This window comes from Pseudophryne corroboree, chromosome 4 (genome assembly GCF_028390025.1).
Source record: "Pseudophryne corroboree isolate aPseCor3 chromosome 4, aPseCor3.hap2, whole genome shotgun sequence".
NCBI lineage: Eukaryota > Metazoa > Chordata > Amphibia > Anura > Myobatrachidae > Pseudophryne > Pseudophryne corroboree.
In genome coordinates this window covers 33,478,063-33,493,932 of record NC_086447.1, presented here as the reverse complement: position 1 = coordinate 33,493,932, position 15,870 = coordinate 33,478,063, and the positions used below count along the sequence as shown (strand labels likewise).

At 54.0% G+C, this 15,870-nt stretch overlaps 1 protein-coding gene across 1 annotated transcript in view; it reads right to left on the bottom strand.

Annotated features, from left to right (window-relative positions):
• The window catches only part of RAB10 (RAB10, member RAS oncogene family), a 54,513-nt gene that overhangs the window by 6,949 nt on the left and 31,694 nt on the right, over positions 1-15,870 (bottom strand). The window contains exons 2-3 of the mRNA XM_063914967.1: positions 6,714-6,774; positions 1,061-1,199 (exon numbers count right to left, since the gene is read on the bottom strand). Of these exons, the coding sequence (XP_063771037.1) occupies positions 1,061-1,199; positions 6,714-6,774 (200 nt within the window). The remainder of the gene's footprint in view (positions 1-1,060; positions 1,200-6,713; positions 6,775-15,870) is intronic.

Genomic DNA, 15,870 nt, shown 5'->3' with positions numbered 1-15,870 from the left:
ATGAGCCTGCCTTTCGGTGGCCTGTGAATGAAGCAGGGTGAGGGGAAGGGGAGGCATTACACACTGCCTCACCACCCCCTTCCGCTGCTCCCTTGCTGTTCTAATTGCTTTCGCTTTTCTACACGCACAGCTCTGCTAGACAAATGCCAACACGTTCTCCGCAGCACTGTGATTGGCCGCCTCTCCAGAAAAATCACAGCTTGGAAAGACGCCAAGCCTCCAATCAATGAATCATTTCAGACCGGTGGGGGGTGCAAACAATTATCAGCAGCATCCAGCGGTGCAAGCTGGGAACAGGCAGCAGTGGCCCCCTTGGAAGAAGCTGAAGGAGGGTTGGCTACTTTTGGACAATGACCCCTCTTCAGCTAGCCCCACAAAGCTGTGCAATGAAGCATCGTCCCTGTAAGCTGGGGGCTGAAGCTGCGGATTGAGCCAATGGTAGGGCCCCGCTCTAAGTGTGTGCAGGGGTGAGCACGGCCAATCAGGTGCAGGCTTTACTACACACCTCCAGCATAGGTGGCTTACTCTCTCCTCCCCCTGTTCTTAGGCATAATAGCAATGTCGGAGTGATGGAGGCAATGCAGAGAGACACACACCCCGCTTCTAAGCAGTCACTAGCAGACGCCAGTCTCACGCAGCAGGCCGTTGTGTGTGTGCAGTGTCAGAGACACTCCCTGTCTTACTCATCACACACTGCATTCCTGACCTAATGGAAACACAGCGTCAGAGGTGGGATATCAGCGTGATACGTTACTCACCCCAGCTCGCTGCGGCTCAGAAACTCACACTTTGTAGGGAAAGGCAGCAGCAGAGTGACGGAAGGTGGCTAGTAGTGGACGCAGAGACGGCATGTCAGTGCAGGCGGCTGCGTTCCCACACACAGTGAGACACTGCACCTGCGATACGGCTGCTGGAATTCCCCATGGTGGCGTATAGGGACCCAACAACCACTCCGCGGCAGCGTGTCTCAGCAGTCACTCTGCCAGTCACACGCGGCAGAATCATAGTGACACCTGCAGGCCCAGGTGTGTCATGACTAAAGAAAGAGCCGGCCACTTACCTCGTCTATGTTTCTGAGCCATTTGCTGATGTTCTCGAAGCTTTTGGCATTGGTGATGTCATAGACCAACATAATTCCCATGGCTCCTCTGTAGTAAGAGGTGGTGATCGTGTGGAATCTCTCCTGTCCGGCCGTGTCCCTGTGTAGGGAGGAGAAACCAGATCAGCTCTAATCACAAACAACAACCTGCAGCTGTGACCCCCTTCCTGTATGTACAGTCAGCGCCCCTATACAGTCACCTGCAGCTGTGACCCCCTTCCTGTATGTACTGTCAGCACCCCTATACCATCACCTGCAGCTGTGACCCCTTCCTGTATGTACTGTCAGCGCCCCTATACCGTCACCTGCAGCTGTGACCCCCTTCATGTATGTACTGTCACCACCCCTATACTGTAACCTGCAGCTGTGACCCCCTTCCTGTATGTACAGTCAGCGCCCCTATACAGTCACCTGCAGCTGTGACCCCTTCCTGTATGTACAGTCAGCGCCCCTATACCATCACCTGCAGCTGTGACCCCCTTCATGTATGTACTGTCACCACCCCTATACTGTAACCTGCAGCTGTGACCCCCTTCCTGTATGTACTGTCAGCACCCCTATACCATCACCTGCAGCTGTGACCCCCTTCCTGTATGTACTGTCACCACCCCTATACAGTCACCTGCAGCTGTGACCCCTTCCTGTATGTACTGTCACCACTTCTATACTGTAACCTGCAGCTGTGCCCCTTCCTGTATGTACAGTCAGCACTTCTATACTGTAACCTGCAGCTGTGACCCCTTCCTGTATGTACTGTCAGCACTTCTATACTGTAACCTGCAGCTGTGACCCCTTCCTGTATGTACTGTCAGCACCCCTATACCGTAACCTGCAGCTGTGACCCCCTTCCTGTATGTACTGTCACCACCCCTATACCGTAACCTGCAGCCGTGACCCCTTCCTGTATGTACTGTCAGCACTTCTATACTGTAACTTGCAGCCGTGACCCCTTCCTGTATGTACTGTCAGCGCCCCTACACCGTAACCTGCAGCTGTGACACCTTCCTGTATGTACTGTCACCTCTTCTATACTGTAATCTGCAGCCGTGACCCCTTCCTGTATGTACAGTCAGCACTCCTATACCGTAACCTGCAGCTGTGACCCCTTCCTGTATGTACAGTCAGTACACCTATACCGTAACCTGCAGCTGTGACCCCTTCCTGTATGTACGGTCAGCACTTCTATACTGTAACCTGCAGCTGTGACCCCTTCCTGTATGTACGGTCAGCACTCCTATACCGTAACCTGCAGCTGTGACCCCTTCCTGTATGTACAGTCAGCACTCCTATACTGTAACCTGCAGCTGTGACCCCTTCCTGTATGTACTGTCAGCGCCCCTATACAGTCACCTGCAGCTGTGACCCCTTCCTGTATGTACTGTCAGCACACCTATACTGTAACCTGCAGCTGTGACCCCTTCCTGTATGTACCGTCACCACACCTATACTGTAACCTGCAGCTGTGACCCCTTCCTGTATGTACTGTCAGCACACCTATACCGTAACCTGCAGCTGTGACCCCTTCCTGTATGTACTGTCAGCACTTCTATACTGTAACCTGCAGCTGTGACCCCTTCCTGTATGTACTGTCACCACTTCTATACTGTAACCTGCAGCTGTGACCCCTTCCTGTATGTACTGTCACCACTTCTATACTGTAACCTGCAGCTGTGACCCCTTCCTGTATGTACAGTCACCACACCTATACTGTAACCTGCAGCTGTGACCCCTTCCTGTATGTACTGTCAGCACACCTATACCGTAACCTGCAGCTGTGACCCCTTCCTGTATGTACTGTCAGCACTTCTATACTGTAACCTGCAGCTGTGACCCCTTCCTGTATGTACTGTCACCACTTCTATACTGTAACCTGCAGCTGTGACCCCTTCCTGTATGTACTGTCACCACTTCCATACTGTAACCTGCAGCTGTGACCCCTTCCTGTATGTACAGTCACCACTCCTATACCGTAACCTGCAGCTGTGACCCCTTCCTGTATGTACAGTCACCACTCCTATACCGTAACCTGCAGCTGTGACCCCTTCCTGTATGTACAGTCACCACCCCTATACCGTCACCTGCAGCTGTGACCCCTTCCTGTATGTACTGTCAGCACCCCTATACCGTCACCTGCAGCTGTGACCCCTTCCTGTATGTACTGTCAGCACTTCTATACTGTAACCTGCAGCTGTGACCCCTTCCTGTATGTACGGTCAGCACCCCTATACCGTAAGCTGCAGCTGTGACCCCTTCCTGTATGTACAGTCAGCGCCCCTATACCGTAACCTGCAGCTGTGACCCCTTCCTGTATGTACAGTCAGCGCCCCTATACCGTAAGCTGCGGCTGTGACCCCTTCCTGTATGTACTATCAGCACTCCTATACCGTAAGCTGCAGCTGTGACCCCTTCCTGTATGTACTGTCACTGACCCTATACTGTAAAATGAAAAAAGTTGCAGGAGGGTGCATACAATTCAAACAAAGGAACGTGATGATTTACGATCTCTTTATAATAATGGAAATCCCTCATATTGTTTTAATGACCAGATAGAGATCTCAGTGACCGCACGAGTTACATGAGAGATCTGTAACCAAAGGGTTAACACTAAATGTATTATTACAGATAAGCGGAGCACACGCCAGCACAGACAGTAATGTCATTAGAACCTCAGAGTAACTGCAATGATCGCCAGATAAACATCAGACGCCGGCCCATGTAATGGAGGATGCACACAGGTCGCATATCAACCACAAAAGGGTAATTTACACCACATTTACCCCACCACCATCACCAATCACCTAATCCATGCACCGTGCCAGACTGTGATAAGAGGTTACCTGCTCCTAGTCAAACAAACACTGCCGACTACTCCCTGCACAGACCCGTAGCTATCAGCAACGTCATAATCTGCCTCCCCCGCCACAGGCAGCGTGCAACACCCAGCAGGAGAGAGATTACACCATGTGCAGGCCAGGGAACCAGGAAAAGCCATTACAAGGGAACAGCAGGAGAGAGATTACACCATGTGCAGGCCAGGGAACCAGGAAAAGCCATTACAATGGAACAGCAGGAGAGAGATTACACCATGTGCAGGCCAGGGAACCAGGAAAAGCCATTACAAGGGAACAGCAGGAGAGAGATTACACCATGTGCAGGCCAGGGAACCAGGAAAAGCCATTACAAGGGAACAGCAGGAGAGAGATTACACCATGTGCAGGCCAGGGAACCAGGAAAAGCCATTACAAGGGAACAGCAGGAGAGATTACACCATGTGCAGGCCAGGGAACCAGGAAAAGCCATTACAAGGGAACAGCAGGAGAGAGATTACACCATGTGCAGGCCAGGGAACCAGGAAAAGCCATTACAAGGGAACAGCAGGAGAGAGATTACACCATGTGCAGGCCAGGGAACAAGGAAAAGCCATTACAAGGGAACAGCAGGAGAGAGATTACACCATGTGCAGGCCAGGGAACCAGGAAAAGCCATGCCAAGGGAACAGCAGGAGAGAGATTACACCATGTGCAGGCCAGGGAACCAGGAAAAGCCATTACAAGGGAACAGCAGGAGAGAGATTACACCATGTGCAGGCCAGGGAACCAGGAAAAGCCATTACAAGGGAACAGCAGGAGAGAGATTACACAGTGAGCAGGCCAGGGAACCAGGAAAAGCCATTCCAAGGGAACAGCAAGAGAGATTACACCATGTGCAGGCCAGGGAACCAGGAAAAGCCACTCCAATGGAACAGCAGGAGAGAGATTACACCATGTGCAGGCCAGGGAACCAGGAAAAGCCATTCCAAGGGAACAGCAAGAGAGATTACACCATGAGCAGGCCAGGGAACCAGGAAAAGCCATGCCAAGGGAACAGTAGGAGAGAGATTACACAGTGAGCAGGCCAGGGAACCAGGAAAAGCCATGCCAAAGGAACAGCAGGAGAGAGAGAGATTACATAGTGAGCAGGCCAGGGAACCAGGAAAAGCCATGCCAAAGGAACATCAGGAGGAGGCAGCCAATCACAGGTTAGAGGGGGTATTCACCAGCCAGGAATAGAGGCAGTTGGGCGCTCACCCTCTTACATTGGGGGAGACACCAATCCCAGTACCAATGACAGGACTGCCTGGCACGTACATGAGCTGTACTCCATTCTAGGCTTGTACTAGCTGTAACAGTCACAGAACACATCACTTTAGCTGTGCACTTCAGCCTCGTGTTTGTAGAATCCTGTCAGCAGTATGCAGCGAGCAGAAGCACAGGTCTGTGTGGCAGGAAGGCGACCATTCAGATATTATCCATCACTTTTTAGAAGCGCAGAGACTCCATCTACTCCCATGTACAAAGCGTATGTCTGGCACTTGTCAGGGACTACACAAGCACCTCCAGGAGGTACCTGTCAGTACGTCAATGGCCACTGACCTCTTCCAGGCCGGTGCTCGGGTGGACCTATAAAACCAGCGTCCATAACTTATAATTAAACAATGAAATACACAGCCACTGTGATAAAAGTGAGACTGCAGCGGACCTCCTGTGCCCACCCACCTCCTAGGAAATAAGCCGCACACAAATGGAGCAATTCCCATATTTACTGCTAACAGAGAAATCACTGACCTGTGCTGCAGATCTGGCAGCATGTATAGAACAACCGCTAAATTATTGTTTTATTTATACCAGGGATAGTTACATGGACCATAGGGGAGAAAAGCACACTTTACACATCACCTGGGACAACTATTATCATCATCTACAGATTGTTAGAACCATAATAAAGTCCACATCATGCCCTACACAGCGAGGGGCTGAGCAGACCAGCGGGCACGTTACTAAGGCCCAAACGTCTAGTGCCCGCCGGCACATGCTGCCTGGGGGAAGGCCATCGGTGAGTTATCCAGCGATGGTCACACTCGATGGATAGGCGCGATGGTGTAAAACCATCAGGAATGGATCCATCGATGGTTTTACCCATCTACCAATATATATTTACCCATCATTGGTCATCCCCTATTTACAGTACACATGTGGGCGGACCAGGGGGCGTGGCTTAGTAGTGTCAGGGGACGGAGCTAAGCTCCGTGCCTGACACACTTATAAAAAAACAAAAGCGGTAGCACTGAACTTTCGATGGCGGGACACCATCTGGTTCTCCCCCATCGATGGTAAAAGTAATCAACATCGGTCATAGACCATCGATGATTTTGATTCATCGATGGTCTGTGGCCATCGCTAGCTACCCCTAGGCAACGAGCATGGATCCCAGAGCATAAAATCCCTGGATTAAAGCATGACAACATGTAAAACTCCTGACAACGCGCAGGTAAAAAAAAAAATGTAAAACCTGCCCTGTGAGATATGACCAAATTCGAAAAACCTGCCACTGAAAGGGTTAATACATTTGGGCTTAAATCTTTTCCTGGCAATATAAAAGACGGGACCTTTATACAGAAACGAAGAGGGTTTCAGCGCTAATCGGCAAGCATCCCCCAAGCACGTCATGTTTTTAGTAATAACCGACGTATGCATGACTACGGAAATCCTGAAAACATGGCCTGTTGTGTGTACCAGAGCATTACATTTTGGAGTGAGGTATTGCATGTTTGTCACAGGACACACTGCCCACTCACCAGATCTGTAGCTTGATCTTCTTTCCTTGTAATTCCACAGTTTTGATCTTGAAGTCAATTCCTGCAAGAGATGCAAATCTGGGATTAGACACTTCCACCGTACACAAAGCCAACACATTGTATGCGGCATCCCTCTGTGTAGCTCAGGCCGGCTCCCTCTCCCACCTGGCATCCCACCGGCCAGGGCTGAGGGGGCAGCGGGAGCCCTATATGGATGGGGAAATAACCAAAGGCTGCATCCTGGCATGCAGAGATAGGAAGCATTTGCTGGTTGGAAAAGGTATACAGACCAGACCAATCTGTCACTACACTAATACTCTATGGTGAGATTCCTATGGCCGGCATTCTTCCTACACCTCATCTTCCCCCTGGCTGGCGACAGTGCACTTTGCAAGCCAGGTTGGCCCAGTCCCAGGGGGCATAAGAAAAGTGCCGGACCACCCAAACGGCCCTGGGGAGAACACTGTGCGCGCACTGCCATACTGTATACAGAGTATTCCTACCACATTACAAACACACAGTGGTGGGGTCACTGGATTCTGACACACGGGCACAATTCCCCCCCCCCCCCCCCCCCCCCCCCCGCACTGACAGATAGTGATGGGATCACTGGATTCTGACACACGGGCACAATTCCCCACCCCCACTGACAGATAGTGGCGGGATCACTGGATTCTGACACACGGGCACAATTCCCCACCCCCACTGACAGATAGTGGCGGGATCACTGGATTCTGACACACGGGCACAATTCCCCACCCCCACTGACAGATAGTGGTGGGATCACTGGATTCTGACACGGGCACAATTCCCCACCCCCACTGACAGATAGTGGTGGGATCACTGGATTCTGACACACGGGCACCATTCCCCACCCCCACTGACAGAAAATGGTGGGATCACTGGATTCTGACACACGTGCACAATTCCCCACCCCCACTGATAGATAGTGGTGGGATCACTGGATTCTGACACACGGGCACCATTCCCCACCCCCACTGACAGATAGTGGTGAGATCACTGGATTCTGATACACGTGCACAATTCCCCACCCCCACTGACAGATAGTGGTGGGATCACTGGATTCTGACACACGGGCACAATTCCCCACCCCCACTGACAGATAGTGGTGGGATCACTGGATTCTGACACACGGGCACAATTCCCCACCCCCACTGACAGATAGTGGTGAGATCACTGGATTCTGATACACGTGCACAATTCCCCACCCCCACTGACAGATAGTGGTGGGATCACTGGATTCTGACACACGGGCACAATTCCCCACCCCCACTGACAGATAGTGGTGGGATCACTGGATTCTGACACACGGGCACAATTCCCCACCCCCACTGACAGATAGTGGTGGGGTCACTGGATTCTGACCCACGGACACAATTCCCCACCCCCACTGACAGATAGTGGTGGGATCACTGGATTCTGACACACGTGCACAATTCCCCACCCCCACTGACAGATAGTGGTGGGGTCACTGGATTCTGACCCACGGACACAATTCCCCACCCCCACTGACAGATAGTGGTGGGATCACTGGATTCTGACACACGTGCACAATTCCCCACCCCCACTGACAGATAGTGGTGGGATCACTGGATTCTGACACACGGGCACAATTCCCCACCCCCACTGACAGATAGTGGCGGGATCACTGGATTCTGACCCACGGACACAATTCCCCACCCCCACTGACAGATAGTGGTGGGATCACTGGATTCTGACACACGGGCACAATTCCCCACCCCCACGGACAGATAGTGGTGATGGCGTGATGACAGTATAAGGAGGATGAGAGCAGGGAATAGTGACTGGGCGATGCCTGCACATACTTCCAGCTATGACAGCATGCAGGATGCAGTCTATCCCCCTCTCAGCAATAGGACACAAACCATTTCCAGATATGGGAAACCGACCAAACAGATTATGTCAGGAATGTGATCATTCATCACAGCCTTCACATGCTAGTAACCTTTCCCCAGGACCACGCGAGACGCTGGTGTGAGCTGACTGACAGGAGGGGGGAGCGCGCTGACTGACTGGGGGGGCGCGCTGACTGACTGGGGGGGCGCGCTGACTGACTGGAGGGGGGGGGCGAGCTGACTGACTGGAGAGGGGGGGGGCGAGCTGACTGACTGGAGAGGGGGGGGGCGAGCTGACTGACTGGAGAGGGGGGGGGGCGAGCTGACTGACTGGAGAGGGGGGGGGCGAGCTGACTGACTGGAGAGGGGGGGGGGCGAGCTGACTGACTGGAGAGGGGGGGGGCGAGCTGACTGACTGGAGAGGGGGGGGGCGAGCTGACTGACTGGAGGGGGGGGGCGAGCTGACTGACTGGAGAGGGGGGGGGCGAGCTGACTGACTGGAGAGGGGGGGGGGCGAGCTGACTGACTGGAGAGGGGGGGGGCGAGCTGACTGACTGGAGAGGGGGGGGGCGAGCTGACTGACTGGAGAGGGGGGGGCGAGCTGACTGACTGGAGAGGGGGGGGGCGAGCTGACTGACTGGAGAGGGGGGGGGGGCGAGCTGACTGACTGGAGAGGGGGGGGGCGAGCTGACTGACTGGAGAGGGGGGGGGCGAGCTGACTGACTGGAGAGGGGGGGGGCGAGCTGACTGACTGGAGAGGGGGGGGGCGAGCTGACTGACTGGAGGGGGGGGGGCGAGCTGACTGACTGGAGGGGGGGGGGGGCGAGCCGACTGACTGGAGGGGGGGGGGCGAGCCGACTGACTGGAGGGGGGGGGGCGAGCCGACTGACTGGAGGGGGGGGGCGAGCTGACTGACTGGAGGGGGGGGGGGGGAGGGGGCGCCGACTGACTGGAGGGGGGGGGGGGGAGCAGGCAAGGGGGTGGGAGCAGTGACAGGAGGGGAGGGGGAGCACACATGGCGGCAGACGATCCGCAGCCCCTGGTGCAGTGTACTACTGAGTGACTCATTAGCATTAGGTCACACCATAAAGTTCCTGACTCCAGCGTGTGTGGGCAGCAGGTACAGGTAATCCCCCAGCTGCATCCTCTGCAGTAACAGCGAGGGCCGGCCTTGTGTGATATAAGGGGTCAGTCTCTTGTATACAATGTGTCTGACTGTCTTCCACAAGATAGAACAGACAGCCAAAGCCTGAGATCACACACACACTGTGTCTAATGGTACCATGCCAGCCAGGAGACACTGCAATCCCCCCTGTACATGCCTGACGCTGCGTACCACAAACACCATTAATCAGCTGTGTACATTCATGTCCCAGGAGGATGTGACGTATAATGCCGGCAGACACACAGGGGCACACTTACTAAAGGTTCTAAAAATGAAAAGTGGTGAAGTTGCCCATAGCAACCAACCAATTGCCCATAGCAACCAATCAAATTCTGTCTCTCATTTTCTAGGATGCAATAGAATGGAGCATAGGTCTGCTAACTCGGTCCTTATTACCCCACACAGCGCATGTTTTCCAGGTCTCCTCACAGAATCACAAGTGAAATAATTAGCTCCACCTGCGGACCTTTTACAATGTGTCTGAGTAATTAATACACCTGTGCACCTGTGTGGGGTAATGAGGACAGAGTTTGAGAACCTATGCAATAGAGAAATGATAAACAGAATCTGATTGGTTGCTGTGGGTAACATCACTTCTCAATTTTAGAACTTGTAGTACATTTAGCCCACAGAGCTTAGTTCTGTAGAATCCCATCAACCACTACTCCAGAAACACAGCGCTCCCGCAGAGCCTGTTATACTGCGCAGAGCGCTGACAGTGTGCTCCAACAGCCTCCCTGCACCACAGAGTACTATGCATCCACCCAGCGCTCCTGCAGAGCCTTATTATACTGTACAGAGCATGTACAGCCTCCCTGCAGCACAGTACTATGCATCCAACCAGCGCTCCTGCAGAGCCTTATTATACTGTACAGAGCACGGACAGCCTCCCTGCAGCACAGTACTATGCATCCACCCAGCGCTGCCGCAGAGCCTTATTATACTGTACAGAGCACGGGCAGCCTCCCTGCAGCACAGTACTATGCATCCAACCAGCGCTCCTGCAGAGCCTTATTATACTGTACAGAGCACGGACAGCCTCCCTGCAGCACAGTACTATGCATCCACCCAGCGCTCCTGCAGAGCCTTATTATACTGTACAGAGCACGGGCAGCCTCCCTGCAGCACAGTACTATGCATCCAACCAGCGCTCCTGCAGAGCCTTATTATACTGTACAGAGCACGGGCAGCCTCCCTGCAGCACAGTACTATGCATCCAACCAGCGCTCCCGCAGAGCCTTATTATACTGTACAGAGCACGGGCAGCCTCCCTGCAGCACAGAGTACTATGCATCCAACCAGCGCTCCTGCAGAGCCTTATTATACTGTACAGAGCACGGGCAGCCTCCCTGCAGCACAGTACTATGCATCCACCCAGCGCTCCCGCAGAGCCTTATTATACTGTACAGAGCACGGGCAGCCTCCCTGCAGCACAGAGTACTATGCACCCAACCAGCACTCCCGCAGAGCCTTATTATACTGTACAGAGCATGGACAGCCTCCCTACAGCACAGTACTATGCATCCAACCAGCGCTCCTGCAGAGCCTTATTATACTGTAACAGAGCACGGGCAGCCTCCCTGCAGCACAGTACTATGCATCCAACCAGCGCTCCCGCAGAGCCTTATTATACTGTACAGAGCACGGGCAGCCTCCCTGCAGCACAGAGTACTATGCATCCAACCAGCGCTACCGCAGAGCCTCATACTGTACAGAGCACGGACAGCCTCCCTGCAGCACAGAGTACTATGCACCCAACCAGCGCTCCTGCAGAGCCTTATTATACTGTACAGAGCACGGGCAGCCTCCCTGCAGCACAGTACTATGCGTCCAACCAGCGCTCCTGCAGAGCCTTATTATACTGTACAGAGCACGGGCAGCCTCCCTGCAGCACAGTACTATGCATCCAACCAGCGCTCCCGCAGAGCCTTATTATACTGTACAGAGCACGGGCAGCCTCCCTGCAGCACAGTACTATGCATCCAACCAGCGCTCCCGCAGAGCCTTATTATACTGTACAGAGCATGGACAGCCTCCCTGCAGCACAGTACTATTCACCCAACCAGCGCTCCCGCAGAGCCTTATTATACTGTACAGAGCACGGACAGCCTCCCTGCAGCACAGTACTATTCACCTAACCAGCGCTCCCGCAGAGCCTTATTATACTGTACAGAGCACGGACAGCCTCCCTGCAGCACAGAGTACTATGCATCCAACCAGCGCTCCCGCAGAGCCTTATTATACTGTACAGAGCATGGACAGCCTCCCTGCAGCACAGTACTATGCATCCAACCAGCGCTCCCGCAGAGCCTTATTATACTGTAGAGAGCACGGGCAGCCTCCCTGCAGCACAGTACTATGCATCCAACCAGCGCTCCCGCAGAGCCTTATTATACTGTACAGAGCACGGGCAGCCTCCCTGCAGCACAGAGTACTATGCATCCAACCAGCGCTCCCGCAGAGCCTTATTATACTGTACAGAGCATGGACAGCCTCCCTGCAGCACAGTACTATGCATCCAACCAGCGCTCCCGCAGAGCCTTATTATACTGTACAGAGCACGGGCAGCCTCCCTGCAGCACAGTACTATGCATCCAACCAGCGCTCCCGCAGAGCCTTATTATACTGTACAGAGCACGGGCAGCCTCCCTGCAGCACAGTACTATGCATCCAACCAGCGCTCCCGCAGAGCCTTATTATACTGTACAGAGCACGGGCAGCCTCCCTGCAGCACAGTACTATGCATCCAACCAGCGCTCCCGCAGAGCCTTATTATACTGTACAGAGCATGGACAGCCTCCCTGCAGCACAGAGTACTATGCATCCAACCAGCGCTCCCGCAGAGCCTTATTATACTGTACAGAGCATGGACAGCCTCCCTGCAGCACAGTACTATGCATCCAACCAGCGCTCCCGCAGAGCCTTATTATACTGTACAGAGCACGGGCAGCCTCCCTGCAGCACAGTACTATGCATCCACCCAGCGCTCCCGCAGAGCCTTATTATACTGTACAGAGCACGGGCAGCCTCCCTGCAGCACAGTACTATGCATCCAACCAGCGCTCCCGCAGAGCCTTATTATACTGTACAGAGCACGGGCAGCCTCCCTGCAGCACAGTACTATGCATCCAACCAGCGCTCCCGCAGAGCCTTATACTGTACAGAGCACGGGCAGCCTCCCTGCAGCACAGTACTATGCATCCAACCAGCGCTCCCGCAGAGCCTTATTATACTGTACAGAGCACGGGCAGCCTCCCTGCAGCACAGTACTATGCATCCACCCAGCGCTCCCGCAGAGCCTTATTATACTGTACAGAGCATGGACAGCCTCCCTGCAGCACAGTACTATTCACCCAACCAGCGCTCCCGCAGAGCCTTATTATACTGTACAGAGCATGGACAGCCTCCCTGCAGCACAGTACTATGCATCCAACCAGCGCTCCTGCAGAGCCTTATTATACTGTAACAGAGCACGGGCAGCCTCCCTGCAGCACAGTACTATGCATCCAACCAGCGCTCCCGCAGAGCCTTATTATACTGTACAGAGCACGGGCAGCCTCCCTGCAGCACAGAGTACTATACATCCAACCAGCGCTACCGCAGAGCCTCATACTGTACAGAGCACGGACAGCCTCCCTGCAGCACAGAGTACTATGCACCCAACCAGCGCTCCTGCAGAGCCTTATTATACTGTACAGAGCACGGGCAGCCTCCCTGCAGCACAGTACTATGCGTCCAACCAGCGCTCCTGCAGAGCCTTATTATACTGTACAGAGCACGGGCAGCCTCCCTGCAGCACAGTACTATTCACCCAACCAGCGCTCACGCAGAGCCTTATTATACTGTACAGAGCATGGACAGCCTCCCTGCAGCACAGTACTATGCATCCAACCAGCGCTCCCGCAGAGCCTTATTATACTGTACAGAGCATGGACAGCCTCCCTGCAGCACAGTACTATTCACCCAACCAGCGCTCCCGCAGAGCCTTATTATACTGTACAGAGCATGGACAGCCTCCCTGCAGCACAGTACTATTCACCTAACCAGCGCTCCCGCAGAGCCTTATTATACTGTACAGAGCACGGACAGCCTCCCTGCAGCACAGAGTACTATGCATCCAACCAGCGCTCCCGCAGAGCCTTATTATACTGTACAGAGCATGGACAGCCTCCCTGCAGCACAGTACTATGCATCCAACCAGCGCTCCCGCAGAGCCTTATTATACTGTACAGAGCACGGGCAGCCTCCCTGCAGCACAGTACTATGCATCCAACCAGCGCTCCCGCAGAGCCTTATTATACTGTACAGAGCACGGGCAGCCTCCCTGCAGCACAGTACTATGCATCCAACCAGCGCTCCCGCAGAGCCTTATTATACTGTACAGAGCACGGGCAGCCTCCCTGCAGCACAGTACTATGCATCCACCCAGCGCTCCCGCAGAGCCTTATTATACTGTACAGAGCACGGGCAGCCTCCCTGCAGCACAGTACTATGCATCCAACCAGCGCTCCCGCAGAGCCTTATTATACTGTACAGAGCACGGGCAGCCTCCCTGCAGCACAGTACTATGCATCCAACCAGCGCTCCCGCAGAGCCTTATACTGTACAGAGCACGGGCAGCCTCCCTGCAGCACAGTACTATGCATCCAACCAGCGCTCCCGCAGAGCCTTATTATACTGTACAGAGCACGGGCAGCCTCCCTGCAGCACAGTACTATGCATCCAACCAGCGCTCCCGCAGAGCCTTATTATACTGTACAGAGCACGGACAGCCTCCCTGCAGCACAGTACTATTCACCCAACCAGCGCTCCCGCAGAGCCTTATTATACTGTACAGAGCATGGACAGCCTCCCTGCAGCACAGTACTATGCATCCAACCAGCGCTCCCGCAGAGCCTTATTATACTGTACAGAGCATGGACAGCCTCCCTGCAGCACAGTACTATGCATCCAACCAGCGCTCCCGCAGAGCCTTATTATACTGTACAGAGCACGGACAGCCTCCCTGCAGCACAGAGTACTATGCATCCAACCAGCGCTCCCGCAGAGCCTTATTATACTGTACAGAGCATGGACAGCCTCCCTGCAGCACAGTACTATTCACCTAACCAGCGCTCCCGCAGAGCCTTATTATACTGTACAGAGCACGGACAGCCTCCCTGCAGCACAGAGTACTATGCATCCAACCAGCGCTCCCGCAGAGCCTTATTATACTGTACAGAGCATGGACAGCCTCCCTGCAGCACAGTACTATGCATCCAACCAGCGCTCCCGCAGAGCCATATTATACTGTACAGAGCACGGGCAGCCTCCCTGCAGCACAGTGCTATGCATCCAACCAGCGCTCCCGCAGAGCCTTATTATACTGTACAGAGCACGGGCAGCCTCCCTGCAGCACAGTACTATGCATCCAACCAGCGCTCCCGCAGAGCCTTATTATACTGTACAGAGCATGGACAGCCTCCCTGCAGCACAGTACTATGCATCCAACCAGCGCTCCCGCAGAGCCTTATTATACTGTACAGAGCACGGGCAGCCTCCCTGCAGCACAGTACTATGCATCCAACCAGCGCTCCCGCAGAGCCTTATTATACTGTACAGAGCACGGGCAGCCTCCCTGCAGCACAGTACTATGCATCCAACCAGCGCTCCCGCAGAGCTTTATTATACTGTACAGAGCACGGGCAGCCTCCCTGCAGCACAGTACTATGCATCCAACCAGCGCTCCCGCAGAGCCTTATTATACTGTACAGAGCACGGACAGCCTCCCTGCAGCACAGAGTACTATGCATCCAACCAGTGCTCCCGCAGAGCCTTATTATACTGTACAGAGAATGTACAGCCTCCCTGCAGCACAGAGTACTATGCATCCAACCAGCGCTCCTGCAGAGCCTTCTTATACTGTACAGAGCACGGGCAGCCTCCCTGCAGCACAGAGTACTATGCATCCAAAGAGCGCTCCCGCAGAGCCTTATTATACTGTACAGAGCACGGGCAGCCTCCCTGCAGCACAGAGTACTATGCATCCAACCAGCGCTCCCGCAGAGCCTTATTATACTGTACAGAGCATGGACAGCCTCCCTGCAGCACAGTACTATGCATCCAACCAGCGCTC